The sequence below is a fragment of the Terrapene carolina genome, unplaced genomic scaffold (assembly GCF_002925995.2).
Source record: "Terrapene carolina triunguis isolate 2854851 unplaced genomic scaffold, T_m_triunguis-2.0 Scaffold90, whole genome shotgun sequence".
Classification (NCBI taxonomy): domain Eukaryota; kingdom Metazoa; phylum Chordata; order Testudines; family Emydidae; genus Terrapene; species Terrapene triunguis.
In genome coordinates, this window is record NW_020664441.1 from 4056928 (window position 1) to 4070373 (window position 13446).

General features: G+C 62.1%; 1 protein-coding gene across 3 annotated transcripts in view; it reads right to left on the reverse strand.

Moving 5' to 3' along the window:
- Positions 1 to 11225, reverse strand: part of ANKRD13D (ankyrin repeat domain 13D) — a 12611-nt gene extending 1386 nt beyond the window's left edge. Inside the window, exons 1-13 of one of the 3 annotated variants that reach the window (XM_024220013.3) lie at positions 11039 to 11225; positions 8567 to 8702; positions 8041 to 8165; positions 6911 to 6956; positions 6359 to 6502; positions 5680 to 5869; positions 3796 to 3862; positions 3352 to 3433; positions 2229 to 2290; positions 1863 to 1993; positions 1324 to 1481; positions 507 to 671; positions 117 to 280 (exon numbers count right to left, since the gene is read on the reverse strand). In XM_024220013.3, coding sequence (XP_024075781.1) covers positions 117 to 280; positions 507 to 671; positions 1324 to 1481; positions 1863 to 1993; positions 2229 to 2290; positions 3352 to 3433; positions 3796 to 3862; positions 5680 to 5869; positions 6359 to 6502; positions 6911 to 6956; positions 8041 to 8165; positions 8567 to 8702; positions 11039 to 11128 — 1560 coding nt within the window. In that variant the 5' untranslated portion in view covers positions 11129 to 11225. Of the gene's footprint in view, positions 1 to 116; positions 281 to 506; positions 672 to 1323; positions 1482 to 1862; positions 1994 to 2228; positions 2291 to 3351; positions 3434 to 3795; positions 3863 to 5679; positions 5870 to 6358; positions 6503 to 6910; positions 6957 to 8040; positions 8491 to 8566; positions 8714 to 11038 lie in introns of those variants that run through there. The other 2 variants (XM_024220014.3, XM_024220012.3) reach the window with 2 other exon arrangements.
- Positions 11226 to 13446: the final 2221 nt, after the last annotated feature.

A 13446-nucleotide genomic window follows, 5' to 3' on the forward strand; every position in this document is an offset into this window, starting at 1 on the left:
AGGGGAAAGGCCCCATGTCCCATTCCCTGCCCCCCTGAGCCTGCCAGTCCCCCCCACCCTGGGGGCCAGATTGGAGCTGGTGCCCTGAGAGGAGAAAGGCCCTGCCCAGATCTCACCTGGTCGGTCTCGGTGCCAGCATCGAGCAGGCTCTGCTGGATGGCAAACTGCAGCAGGTCGTCATCCTCGTCCCGCATGGGCTCATTGCGGCCAGCACCCAGCATAGCGTAGCCCTGGGGCACCTCGAACACCACCGGGTCCACCTCGCAGGGGAACGGGAACACTGGGGAGAGGGGGATGGGGTGAGTGTGGGGGGGCCCATACCCCACTAGGATCACAGACACACTGCTCCACCTGTAGGAGTCTGCCCCGCCCAGAGAGACACCCACCCCCCACACACACTGCCTTGGCCCTCGACCCCATGGAGACTGGGGTCAATAGGGGTCACTGTGGGGTTTGCAGTGGGATGCCTGGTGTGCCCAGCCCCCCCCCCTTGCAGGCTCCCCTACCTTTGGGGTTGGGGGGCGCCTCTGCCCCTGCAGCTGGCTCTCTGGCATCCCCTGGGGAGGAGCTGGGGGCAGGGCCGCAGACTCGCACGGAGCTCAGCGACTCATCACACCCACACAGGTTGCTGAAGGTGATTCGTGCATTGAGCACATGGAAGAGGGGGATCTCTGGTGTGTGTGTGTGTGTGTATGTGTGTGAACATGAGAGCGTGAGACACTGGGAGCAACAGATGGTACAGCCCCCAGGCATGCCCCTCACCCATCAGCCACCCCAGCCCAGCTCCCCACAGCCCCCAGCCACCCCTCCCCATCATGATCCCAGCCACACCTCCTCTGCCCCTCAGACCCCACTCCCCAGCTCCCCCATCCTTCCTGGCCCCCAGCCCCCCTCCCCCCATGATCCCTGCTGCCCCTCCCCTGCCCCATAACCACCCCTCCTGCCAGCTTCCCCATCCTCTCCAGCCCTCAGCCACCCCAGCCCAGCTCCCCACAGCCCCCAGCCACCCCTCCCTGTCATGATCCTTGCCACTCCTTGCCCATCATCCCAGCCACCCTTCTCCATGATCCTTGCCACACTTCCCGACTCCCCTGCCCCCAATCCAACTCCCCCCCACTCTGGGTGACTCCTGCCAACCCTCATACCCCCACAATTGGCCCTCATTTCCCCCAACCCCGCAATTCCCACCACATCTCCAGCCACCTCTGTGCCCCTCAGACTCCCCAGATCCCAGCCATTCCTTCCCCTCCACCCGTCCCCTGCCCACCTCTATCACGCTCCAAATCCAGCCAGGCCACCCCCCCTCAGCTCTGCCCCACTCACCAATTTTGACGGGGAAGCCGGGCGGCAGCTTGAGGGTGATGAAATCACGCAGCTTGGCGAAGTGAGCGTTGCTGATGGCCATGAGGTCGATGATGGGCGTTACCTGCTCCACCAGCGACAGGGGGTGATCCTCGCACAGCCACAGCGTGGCCTTGAACCTGTCACGGCCGGGAGAGCATCACAGCCAGCTGCCCCAGCCCCTCTTCCTGCACGGCACTGGCTATGCAAAGCAAGGGACCAGGCTGGCGCCCGTTAGGGGCGAGCACTCTACACTGCTGTCCCGGATGCCTGGGTCCCATTCCCTGTCCTGGTCTCTCCCTCACTCTGGGGGCTGGGAGCTGCAGGAACTTCTAGGGGTGAACACACTGCCCTGCCATCCCAGACACCTGGGTGCCATTCTCTGGCAGAGGGGAGCTAGAATTAGGGTGGATTTTCCACACCATACAGTATCACTGGCTGAAAGTGCAGAGCGACTCTTCATGCTCCTCTAGCACATTCTGCCCCTCTGCTGCCATCCCAGACCCCCACCCCCACCTCACCTCTGCACCTTGTTGGACATCTCAATAGGGCGGCCAATGTTGCGGGCCTCCAGGTTGAAGCTGGGGTCGAAGTACTCCTCGGGGGTGATGGCCGTGGGGTTGGTGAGAGTGGCGGACTGCAGCACGGGGGCCTGGAGGGGGCAGGCATGGGGAACGGGAGTCAGATCCCCCATTCACATGCTCTCTGGCTGTGCCCCTTGTGCCAAATTCCCCCTCGCTTGCTGTATTCCCCCCACCCCTCACCCTCAAACAGCCCCATCCCCAGATTCTACCATCATGGCTGGGAACTTGACGCTTCTGCCCTGACCCCCACCACACCAGGTGTGCGTCTCGAGTCCCCAGAGCAGGAGGGGGCCTGTCACTCACCCCATTGTGGGAGGCATGCTGCTGGGCGATCCCCAGGAAGGATTGGAAGGGCGTCTTGGAGCCTACAGGGGGAGGGGGGAGAGTAGGTTAGACTCAAAGATCCCCTGGAGTGTATGAATCCCCACCACCACCACCTCCCCACTCCCCGAGGAAACAGCTACCACACTCATTCTGTGCCCTGGGGGAGGCTACTCTGGTAGGGCCAGTTCCCCCCCATCAGGTCTGATGTGGTGTGGATACAGAACACTCAGCATCAGTGGGCAGCTTAAACGAGTGCTCAGGGGGCGGGGCTTGAGACATGATGGACAGGTGGAGAGGCGGGCTGTTGTCAATGGGGTTGTGACTGGAGGGGAGGGATGGGTACCGTGCTGTGACTGAAGGGCCAGGGGGTGGGGCCAGGCCCTTGTAGGCAGGTGCTGTGATTGGAAAGCTGCGGCGGGTCTGTTACAAGGGGAAGTACGGGGGCACTGTGGGTGGGCATGTCAGAGGGGGAGGGTTGGGGTGCTGTGACTGAATGTCCAGAGTGGGTATATCAGAGGGGGACGGGGCAGTCTGAACAGAGGGCTGGGGCCAGGCTGGACAGTCGCAGGGGAAGGGGTGCTGTACTAGGGTGGCAAAGTGTCCGGTTTTCGACTGGAAAGTCCGATTGAAGAGGGGACCTGACAGTGTCCAGTCAGATCTACTGAGCGGACGCCCAATGTCCGGTTACTTTGGATGTGGGAGGTCGGGAGGCACTAGGTCATCACCTGCTCCAGCCCCTACTCAGCCAGGCCGCCTCCTGCCTTCATCAGGCAGCTGTAGTTCCTAGCCCTGGCTCCGCAGGCAAGTCCCTTCTGACCGGGCCGGAGGGTGGGGAGGGAAAAGCAGCAAGCAACAGGGATGAAGAGGGGGGAAAAGGAGTGCGTGGGGGCGGGGCCTCAGAGGAAGAGGTGGGGCAGGGGAGGTTCCGACACTCCTGCAGGAGTGTCCAGTTTTTGAATATTACTAAGTTGGCAACCCTATGCTGTGCATATGTGTGGGGCTGGCACTGTGATTGGATATGCAGGGTGGGTGTGTCAGAGGGGAAGGGGTGGGCCATTGCAGACTGGATGTTCTGATTGGTTGGCTAGGGCCAGCGTGTTACCTTTGGTGCGGGACTTGTCCTGGTCCGATAGGTGCTCGGTTCTTGTTTTAGTGATGAGCTCCACGTTGCTGGCGCTGTAAACCTGCCAGGACATGGGATGTGAATCAGCTTTCCCAGCCCCCCCTCCCCCACACACGAGCTGCACCCCCAAGGAGTGAGCACCTTGTGCTGCCATTCTGGACACCTGGGTCCCATTTGCTGGCTTGGTGTCTCTAGTACATGCAGTCGTATGAGGCCCGTAGAGGTGAGCATCTCCTCCTGCTCCTAGATGCCTGGGTCCCATTCCCCATCCTGATCTCTCCTCCCTCGGGAAACTGTGGGGCCCCTACAGGCAAGAACTTCACACTGCCATCCCAGAGGTCTGGGTCCCATCCTGTCCCAGTCTTCCCCTCCCAGTTAAGGTTCCCATCCCCTGCACCCCCAGGGTGGGGAACAGGGCATTACCTTGGCTTCATAGCCACTGATCACTTCCATCTTCTCCGAGCGCCAGCCCCAGATCCCAGACTTGTTCCTGCCAAGACAGGAATGGCCGGGTCAGATGCTGCGTTCCCCCACTTCCGCCCTAGACAGACCCCTCCCCTCCCCCATATGCCCCAATGCCTGGCTGCGGCTCCCCCAGGCTCCTTCCAGTCAAGAGCTGCTCAAGCCCGGCTCTGTTCCTCCCTGGAGCCTCCTTTCAGTGCCCAGCTGTGAGTAGAGCTGTTGCACAAGAGCTGCAGGCAGGTAGGGTGACCAGACAGCAAGTGTGAAAAATCGGGACGGGGGTGGGGAGTAATGGGGTCTTTTCCTTATATAGGCTCCTAAAATTGGGACATCTGGTCACTCTACAGGCACGCGCACCCCCCAGCCCTAGCTCTGATCATCAACCCCAAGGGCGGGCATGGTGCTGAAGGACAAGATGCCCAAGGAAAGGCCTGGTCACCCCCCAACCCTGCTCACTAGCATGAGCGGTTGTACAAGGGCCTGTCACTTGCGCCTCCCCCCCCACCCTGCTCACTAGTACACGAGGGCCCATCACACATGCAGACCCCCCGCCCCACTCACTAGCACACACAAGTGTGTTCTGTCACACACGCAGATCCCCTGCCCCGCTCACTAGCGCACACACAATCATATGAAGACTTAATGCCTATACGGCTCCCCTGCCCACTCATTAAGACACGCAGCCATACGAGGACCCACGGACCCACTCACTAACACACACAGTTGTGCCTGTCACACACACAGATCCCTCGCCCCGCTCACTAACACATGTGGTCACATGAAGGCCTGTTGCATATACGGACCCCCTACCCCTCTCATTCGCACATGCAGCCATATGAGGGCCCATTGCATACGAGGGCCAGTCGCACATGCGGACCCCCCTGCCCCGTTCACTAGAACACACGGTCGTACGAGAGCCCATCACACATGTGGACCCCTGCCCCACCCCACTCACTAGTGCACACGGTTGTGCCCGTCACACACGCAGATCACCCACCCCGCTCACTAGCACATGTGGTTATATGAAATCTCGTCGCACACGTGGACCCCCTGCCCCTCTCACTAGCACACACGGTCGTACGAGGGGCCGTTGTACATGAAGACCCCCTTGCCCCACTCACAAGCACACACTATTGTGTCCATCACACACGCAGATCCCCTGGCCCGCTCACTAGCACACACACAATCATATGAAGGACTATTATATATACGAACCCCCTGCCCCCTCATTAAGACACGCAGCCATACGAGGGCCCATCGCACATGCAGACTCCTGGCCCACCCCACTCACTAGTGGACATGGTTGTGCCCGTCACACACGCAGATCACCCACCGCACTCACTAGCATATGTGGTCACATGAATCCCTCTTGCACACGCGGATTCCTCTGTCCCTCTCACTAGCACGTGCAGTTGTATGAGGATCCTCCGCTTATCTCACTAGTACGCATGGTCGTTTAAGGGCCCGTCGCACACGCAGACCACCCCCCAACCCCATGCTCACTAGCGCACACGGTTGTACAAGGGCCCATCACACACATGGATCCCCCACACCGCTCACCATTTGCGACCACACAAATGTCAGTCGTGCCCATCCCCTCTCCCCACTGTCCACTGCCTCTAGCACAAGGGCATCTCGTGCACAGCCACCTCACCCGCCACTTGTGCACTCGTCGCATGCTCCTCCTTCCCTGCCCTCCCTCCCCAGTCACGTACTCTCCTGCCTCCCTCATGGCTGTCCTCGTGCACCCAGCCTCCCACACCTGCTCCCCTCTCAGAGGCCTGCCCCCATGTGGTCAGTCTGCATGAATGCCCCCCACGTGTGCCCCCCCCCCCAACAGCTCACCGCTCGAAGGCGATGTTCTTGGTGTCGAGGTGGGTGGAGACAACGGGCGAGGTCAGCCGGCTGGCCACATGCTCCTCGGTGGGCTGCATGGCAGCCAGCATCAGCTCCGGCTCGTGAAGGGCAAGCGACAGCGTCTCCGTGTAGACCACCTGCTTGTCGTGATCCACCTCCATCACCACGGCACCCTCCTCTGGCCAGGGGGAGAGGGGACACATCAGTGCCACAGCCCCACCCCACCCCACCCCACCTGTGGCCAGGCTGGAGGTTCCGTGGTGATGTCACCTCAGCCTCCCTCCAGGATCCCGTGAGACTCTAGGTGCAGGCGGACTGCTTCCCTGGCCCTTTACAGCAGCCATATCCCAATGGAGCACCAACTCCCATTGGCAGTGACCCCATTCCCCTCCCGAGGGCTGGGCCAGCTGGGGTCTCAGCCCCATCTCTGGGAGCCCCTCATGTCGGGGAGTGGAAAGGGGCCCACCTCTACTACTCAGCCAGATCGGGGAGGTGCATCCTGCACAGGGCATCGAGGGGAAATAGAGCCCAATTCCCCTGGGGGCATAGGGCAGGAGCAAATTCCCACGGAAGAACAGGGGAGGAACACCATGGGGGGAGGAGACCCCAATTCCCCCGGAGGCACAGGAATGGGGTGGGGCCTGGAGAGGCTGGGGGCATCTCTGACCTTCCCCCTTGAAGATATAGCTGCGCCGCCCACGCTGCCAGGTCATGTGCTCGAAGCCCAGCAGGGTGGTGTCGACCCGCAGGCTCTCGCCGCGCTTCCACACCCGGTACACATCACTCGGGCACACTTTGGAGACCAGGGGCACTGTGGGGGAGGGACAGAGAGTGAGCAGGGGAGGGCATGGCAGTGTGGGCAGCTGCCCCACCTGCACGCTGTCAGCCCAGCCCTGCACCCCGCTGGGGAGGGTGTGTCCAGATGTCTGCAGTTCCTCCTCCCAGCCACCAGGGGCTCCATTATGGTGCTGGGCTTAACACCGCCAGGCAGCGCTCCCATTCCCCCCGAACCCCTACCCCAGGGCCCAACTCCAAGAAAGGGAGGCACCAACTGCTGGCAGATCAGGGGCAGGGTAGGGGCGGGGTGGGGACAACCACCATGTGTCTCTAGTCTCTCCCCTCCATGTAGCCGCATATCCCTGGTCTCTGGCACTGGGGAAGGAGATTGGGGGTATCCTCCTGCAAACCCCCCTTCGGGAGCACCCAGGGACGGACTCACCCCAGCTGGTGAATTCCCACTTCATCTCCACGTAGAAATCAGGGGCCTGGAAGAGAGAGGACAGCAAAGCAATGAGATCAGGCATTCCCGGCAGAGATCGGGGTGGGGGGAGATCAGGGTCTGCGGGGCGGGGGGGAATCCCTGCAGAGATTGGGGTCGGGGAGATCATGGGGGATTCCCTGGAGGGGTGGTGGAGGGGGGGGGGATCAGAAGGGTGGGTGGGATTCCCTGCAGTGATCAGATCCAGGAGGGGCAGGGGAAGAGAGATCCGGACCTGGGGAGGAGGGGAGATCCCTGCCCTGATTGGAGGTGGGGGGTAAGAACAGGATCCCGGGGGAAGTGAGAGATCCTGGGGGACAAATCTCAAGCTGGGAATCCCCAGAGCTGGGTGAGATCCTAGGTGTGCTCATGTCCGAGATCCTGGGGGATCCCAGATGCATCCACAATGGATCCCCAGAGTGGCAGCAGGAGGATCCATCGCACTGCGGGCGCCCAGGGCTTAGCTCTCAGGGGGCACCTAGGGGCCAGCAGGGCGGAGGTGCCAGAGGGCTGGGGTCCCGGTGGGGGGTTCATCTGCACCTCAGGGTGGGGGCCCCAGGGGGGTGTCTGTAGCCCAGGGTGGGAATGCCAGGGGGCTGGGGCCCCAGGGGGGTGTCTGTACTCCAGGGCAAGGATGCCAGGGGACTGGGGTCCTGGGGGGGGGCTAGTCCCCCAGGGCAAGGGGGGCGGGGGGCTAAGGTCCCAGAGGGTCTGTACCCCAGGGTGGGGGTGCCAGGGTTCTGGGGTCCTGGGGTGGGGTATCTGTACCCCAGAGCAAGGCTGGCAGGGGGCTGGAGTCCCGGGGGCAGGTGTCTGTATCCCAGGGCAAGGCTGGCGCAGGGGGCTGAGGTCCCAGGGGGTCTGTACCCCAGGGCGGGGGTGACAGGGGGCTGGGGTCCTGGCAGGGAGTGTCTGTACCCCAGGGCGGGGGTGCCAGAGGGCTGGGGTCCTGGGGGGTCTGTACCCCAGGGCAGGGGGGAATCTGTATCCCAGGGGGGGGGTGCCAGGGGGCTGGGATCCAGGGGGTGGGGGAGTGTGGGGGGGTCTGTACCTGACAGCAAGGCTGGCTGGGGGCACACACACACACTGACCTTGCGCAGTTTGTTGAGCAGCTCGGGGATGCCAGCCAGGCGGTTGGTGGCACGCTGGTAGTCGCGGTATTGGAGCACCAGCTGCACCATCTCAGGGTCCCCGGTGCTGACGGCCTCCTGCAGGACTGGGGGAGGGGCAGAGAGGGAGCAACACAGAGCCATCAGGCATAGGGCACTGCCTGTCCCCGCTGCACACTGGCACCCAAGCCAGCTCCCTCCCCTGCACACACCCCGGGCAAGGCCAGCACCAACCCGTTGCCCTGGGCATGCAAAGCCAGGTATCCAATGGCACGATACAGGACCCTCTGCTGGCGAAGTCCAGGTGTGAATCCTGGGTCCACGGGCACCAGCCCCCTGGAGCATGGCAGAGGGGAGGCTGAGACCTCCAGGAACTAGTGGGGGAGAAATTCCGTGCCATAGGGCAGGAGCTGTGCATCAGCGGGGCTGGCACCAGAGCTGCCCAACTCCCCATAACTGCCCCCCGGTCCTGCCCTCCCCCAGCTCCGTGTGCTCCCCCCGCCAGTACCTGTCCAGCCATTGGCATTCTCCCTGCCCACGTTGGCGTTGTGCCGCAGCAGCACCCGGGCCGACTCGAGGTTGCCCAGTGACACAGCCAGCTCCAGAGGCGTGCGGCCCCGTGGGTCGATCAACTCGATATCGTGCTGAACGGGAACTGCGGGGTTAACAGCTGTACACCCCCCATGCCCCAGTGGGCTAAACTAGGGCCCCAGCTGTACCACTGCCGTCCTGGAGGCCTGGGTCCCATTCCCCATCCTGGGCTCTGGCCTCTCTGCCGGGGCTGGAAGCTGTTGGGCCTCTATGGGTGAACATCCCGCACTACCATCCCGGACTCCTGGGTCCCATTCTGCCTGCCCCCTTCCCCCCCAAGGGGACTCTCCTGCCCAGCTCCTCAGCCTCACTCATGCAAAGGTGCCCCTCCCATGGCAGCGAGGGGACGTGGGGGTGCCTTGTCCTGCCCACTTCCCCTATGGCCCCTCTCAACTTGTTGTCAAGCTCCTGACTGTGGTTGTAGTGGGCTGCAGGCAGATATGGGATCATGGGGGGCGCTGAGGGCAGGGGATGTGGGTTTATGCCCTGAGATCACTCTCCAGAGCCTAGTGCTGGTTGGGGAGGAGAGATAAGGGGCTGGGAGGGCTATGGAATGGGGTCGATCCCACACCTGCCCTGTGAGCAGATCACACTCCAGAGCCTGGTACCGGCTGGGGAATGTGGGGACCTGGTGAGAGGGATCGGGGCAGGGGGGAGCTGATTGGGAAATAAGGGCTGGGGGCTGCCCGAGTGCAGCTTGCTCTCCAGCACCTGGTGCCATTTGGAGTGATGCTGGGGTGAGGCGGGGGGGGGGGGGGGGGGGGGGGGGGGGAAGGGGGAACGGGGGGGACGGGGGGGGGGGGGCACCTGGTGGGGTGGATGCTGGGTAGATGTGTCAGGTGGAGGAATGGAGGATGGGGATACCAGGGTCAGGGTACATAGTGGGGCGATGCTGGGGGTAGGGGATACTGGATGGAGGAGTGGGATTAAGAGGGTACCTGGTGCAGGTACTGGGGGGTACCAGAAGGAAGGGGTTTGGGGGTACCTAATGAGGGTACCAGAGTGGAAAGGATGGAGGATAGGGGTCCTGGTGTGGGATACCAGATGAAGGGATGGAGGCTACTCAGAGGGGTGAGTAGAGAGGGTATCGGGGTGGGGTGGGGGTACCAGAGTGGAGTAATGGAGAATAGGGATCTGGAGTAGAGGAATGGGGATTAGCGGGTACCAGGGTTTAGGGGGTACCCAGTGGAGGGGATGTGGGGTTAGGAGACACCTGGAGAGTGGTGATGCAGGGTTAGTGAGATGCTGGATTGAGGTTCAGGAGTGGGGGATACCTGGTGTAGGAATAGGAGTTAGGAGGGGATGCTCAGTGGGGGAGTGCCAGAGTGGGATATCCCAGGTGGGTTATGGGGTACCTACACTGGGGATTCCTGATGGGGTGGGGTAGGTCCCAGGGGAGGGGTTAGTGGGTCCCTGTGGTGGGGCTACCCATGGGGGTGGGGTGCCCTAGGGGGTCCCAGGGTGGAGGTTAGGAGGGTCCCCACAGTGTAGAGTCCTAAGTGTGCCTGATGGATGGGGTTCCCCAGGGGGTCCTGGGGTGGCTGCAGCAGAGTAGGGATGCCCAGTGGAGTGGGGATTCTGGGGAGTCCCGGGGGTATAGGAGTTGCCAGGTGACCGGTACCCAGCAGATTGGCAGGGTGTCTGGTGGGACGGGGTCAGTGGAGTGGGGAGTGCCTAGTGGGGTGGAGAATGCTAGGAGGTAAGGGATGGCCGGTGCCTAGTGGGGTGGAAAATGTTAAGGGGTCCCAGGGTTTGGGGGGGGTGCTGGAGGGTTAGGGAGTCGCCCAGCAGGGTGGGGGTGCCCACAGTGTGTTGCCCAGGGATGCCTGGCAGGGTAGTGGGTGCTGGGGTGAGGGGTTCTGGGAATTTAGGGGATTTCCATGGCCTGTGTGTGGGGGGGTCCTGGGAATGCCCAGTAGAATGTGTGTGTGGGGGGGGTGTCCCGGGAGGTCCCGGGGTGCCCAGCAGGGTGGAAGGTCCGGGGTGCCTTGAAGCGTTCCAGAGGTGCCCAGAGGGGCGAAGGGTCCCAGAGTCCCAAGAGTGCCCAGCGGGGTGGGGTAAATCCCGGGGAGGGTTCTGAGGGTGCCAGGCAAAGCCGGGAGGGGGGGGGCCCGGGGGGGCCGAGGGGGGGGGGGGGTGGCGGGGGGGGGTAGGGGAGCAGGGGGGATTTTGGGGGTGCCCGGCGGGGAGATCCCGGGGGGTCCAGGTGCCCAGCAGAGTGAGGGGTTCCCCGGGAGGGTCCGGGGTGCCGCTGGGGTCCCGGAAGGTGCCAGGGATACAAGCGCGGGGGAGTGGGGGGTCCAAGGGAGGGTCTCGCGGGAGCCCGGCGGGGTGGGGGAGGTTTCGGGGATGCCCGGCGAGGTGGGAAAAATCCCGGGGGGTCCCGCACCTGCCCCGTGCGCAGCTCGCTCTCCAGCGCCTGGTGCCGGTTGTGCCAGGCCAGCAGGTGCAGCGGGAAGGCGTCTCCGGCCCGGGCCATCCCGTCACCATGTCCCCGGCCCGGCCGAGGCTGCGGCTACCCTGCGCGGCGCTGGCGGCTCCAGGCGCGGGGCCTGGCCCGGAATCGCTGCAGCGGCCGGGGGCGGCGGGGCGGGGCGGAGCGCGGCGCTGGGCGGAGCGCGCCGGGCGGCCTCGCTGGGCCCTGGCGCCCCCCCAGCTCCGCCCGAGCCATGCAGCGGCCTGGGGCGCCGCTCCGCGCCTGCCCCCCAGCTTAACTGCCCCTCGGGGGCGTCTCAACCCTGCCCCGCTGCACCCTAACTACTTCCCCTTGGGGCATCTCAGCCCTGCCCCGCTGCACCCTAACTACTTCCTCTTGGGGCATCTCAGCCATGCCCAGCCACAGATTAACTGTCCTCCTTGGGGCATTTTAGCCCAGCCCCCTGCATCTTAACTGCCCTCCTTTGGGGCATCTGAGCCTTGTTCCCTTCCCTTGAGGCTACCTTAACTCTGCCCACTTCCTGCATTTTAACTGCTTCCCTCTATGGGCCACCTGTCTCCCCTGCATCTTAACTGTCCCCCTTGTGGCATCTTAGCCCTGCCTGCCCCCCAGGTCACCTGAGCTCTGCTGCCCCCCGTGATAAGACCGTGATAATAGGGCCTTATTGTAGTGCGGAAGCACACAGTGTGCGTCTACACTCCAAAGTGAAGGTGCAATTGCCATGTGGGCAGGATTAGCAATGCCAGAACTCTTATCAGAAGGGTAGCCGTGTTAGTCTGTATCCACAAAAACAAGCAGCTTAAAGACTAACAGATTGATTTGGGCATAAGTTTTCATGGGTAAAAACCCACTTCTTCAGATGCATGGAGGCTTGGCCATGCCAAGACTCTTGGCACCTGCAGCCTGTAGTCAGTTTCCCGAACAGGCTGGTATTGGGGTAGCTAGCCCATGCCATCATATCCTCATGGCTTTTCTTCCCTGCCCCGGCTAGGTTAGGGCTAGCATAGGTCTGCCACCTCCCCAGGCTGTGACACTGTACCCTGTGACTGGCAGCTCCTTGAGGCAGGGACTGTGTTCTGTGTGTACAGCACTTAGCACAACAGGGATCCTGGTCCACTGCTGGGCTCCTGTGCTACTACCATGCAAATAAATACCTGCAGCCTTACCGCTGCCCCTTTGCGTGGGTGCATTGTGCTACAGGCTCTAATTACATGGTCACTTGTGAAAACTCACAGGAACCCCGGGCGGGGGGAGAGCTAAGACCTGCCTCCCTGGGGCAGGGACTTGCTTAGGGTTACGGAAATGGTTAACACAGGTTAGTGGAAGAGGCAAGATTTGAGCTCCTGGATCCCAGTCTAGTGCATCTTCCCCTAGGCCAAAGGGTATTTTGGGAGGGCGGGGGGCTAGAGGTGGAATGTAGTTTCCAGTGAAATCAGCCTCAAATTGGCTCATCCCCTTTTTGCAACACTGTTCATCCTGGCTGACCAAAAAGTGCTTTAACCAGCTACATAGCAGGAGGGTGGAATTGCTTAAGCCAGCAGCACTAAGATGCAGCTTCTTCTGGGGCATGGCACAGCAGCTGTTTACACTGGGATCCTTCACCTGGTGCTGAGATGCAGGTGCCTCTGGGGTGGGATGCAGCTGCAGCATATATGTGTCAACCAGCACTGAGATGCTGCGACTACTGGGGTGGGATGCAGCAGCTCTCTACATAAGTAACACCGGGCTCTGTGATGCATCCATCTCTGGGGTGGGATGCAGTAGCTATATATATAACTAAAACCAGGCACTAAGATGCAGCCATATATATAAATAATACCCAACACTGAGATGCAGCAGCAGCAGATGTAAATATTATCAAGCACTGAGATGCAGCCACCTCTGGGGTGGGATGCAGCAGCCATATATATAAGCATTACCGAACAATGAGATGCAGTCACCTCTGGGGTGTGCCATAGTGGCTGTTTAAAAGACCAGAGCAACACCCATCACAAGAGACTGGCTAGCAGGAATGGTCACCTTTTGCTCTGTTTGCTTCCCACCCATACAACACCTCAGCCTGAGGGCTTGCTGAGGCATCTCCCCATTCGGGGTCCTGCATTTGCTGCAGTCCCAGGACTTGGCTACCCTGGGCACCCTGGCTGCTTCAGGCCAGCTTGGAGGATCTCAGGGAGGCTGGGTCGGCTGCTGTGATGCAAGCACTGCTGCCATCTGTGCTTCCTGTTTGCAGGCAGAGCTGGTTTGGCAGGAAGGCGTCTGGATCTGGGGAGGTGCCCCCCCCCCCCCGCAGGGTACAGGGCACTACCTTCTGCAGGGATAATGAGAGGTTAGGAAAGGCAGTGATGGAATGCCAACGAAGG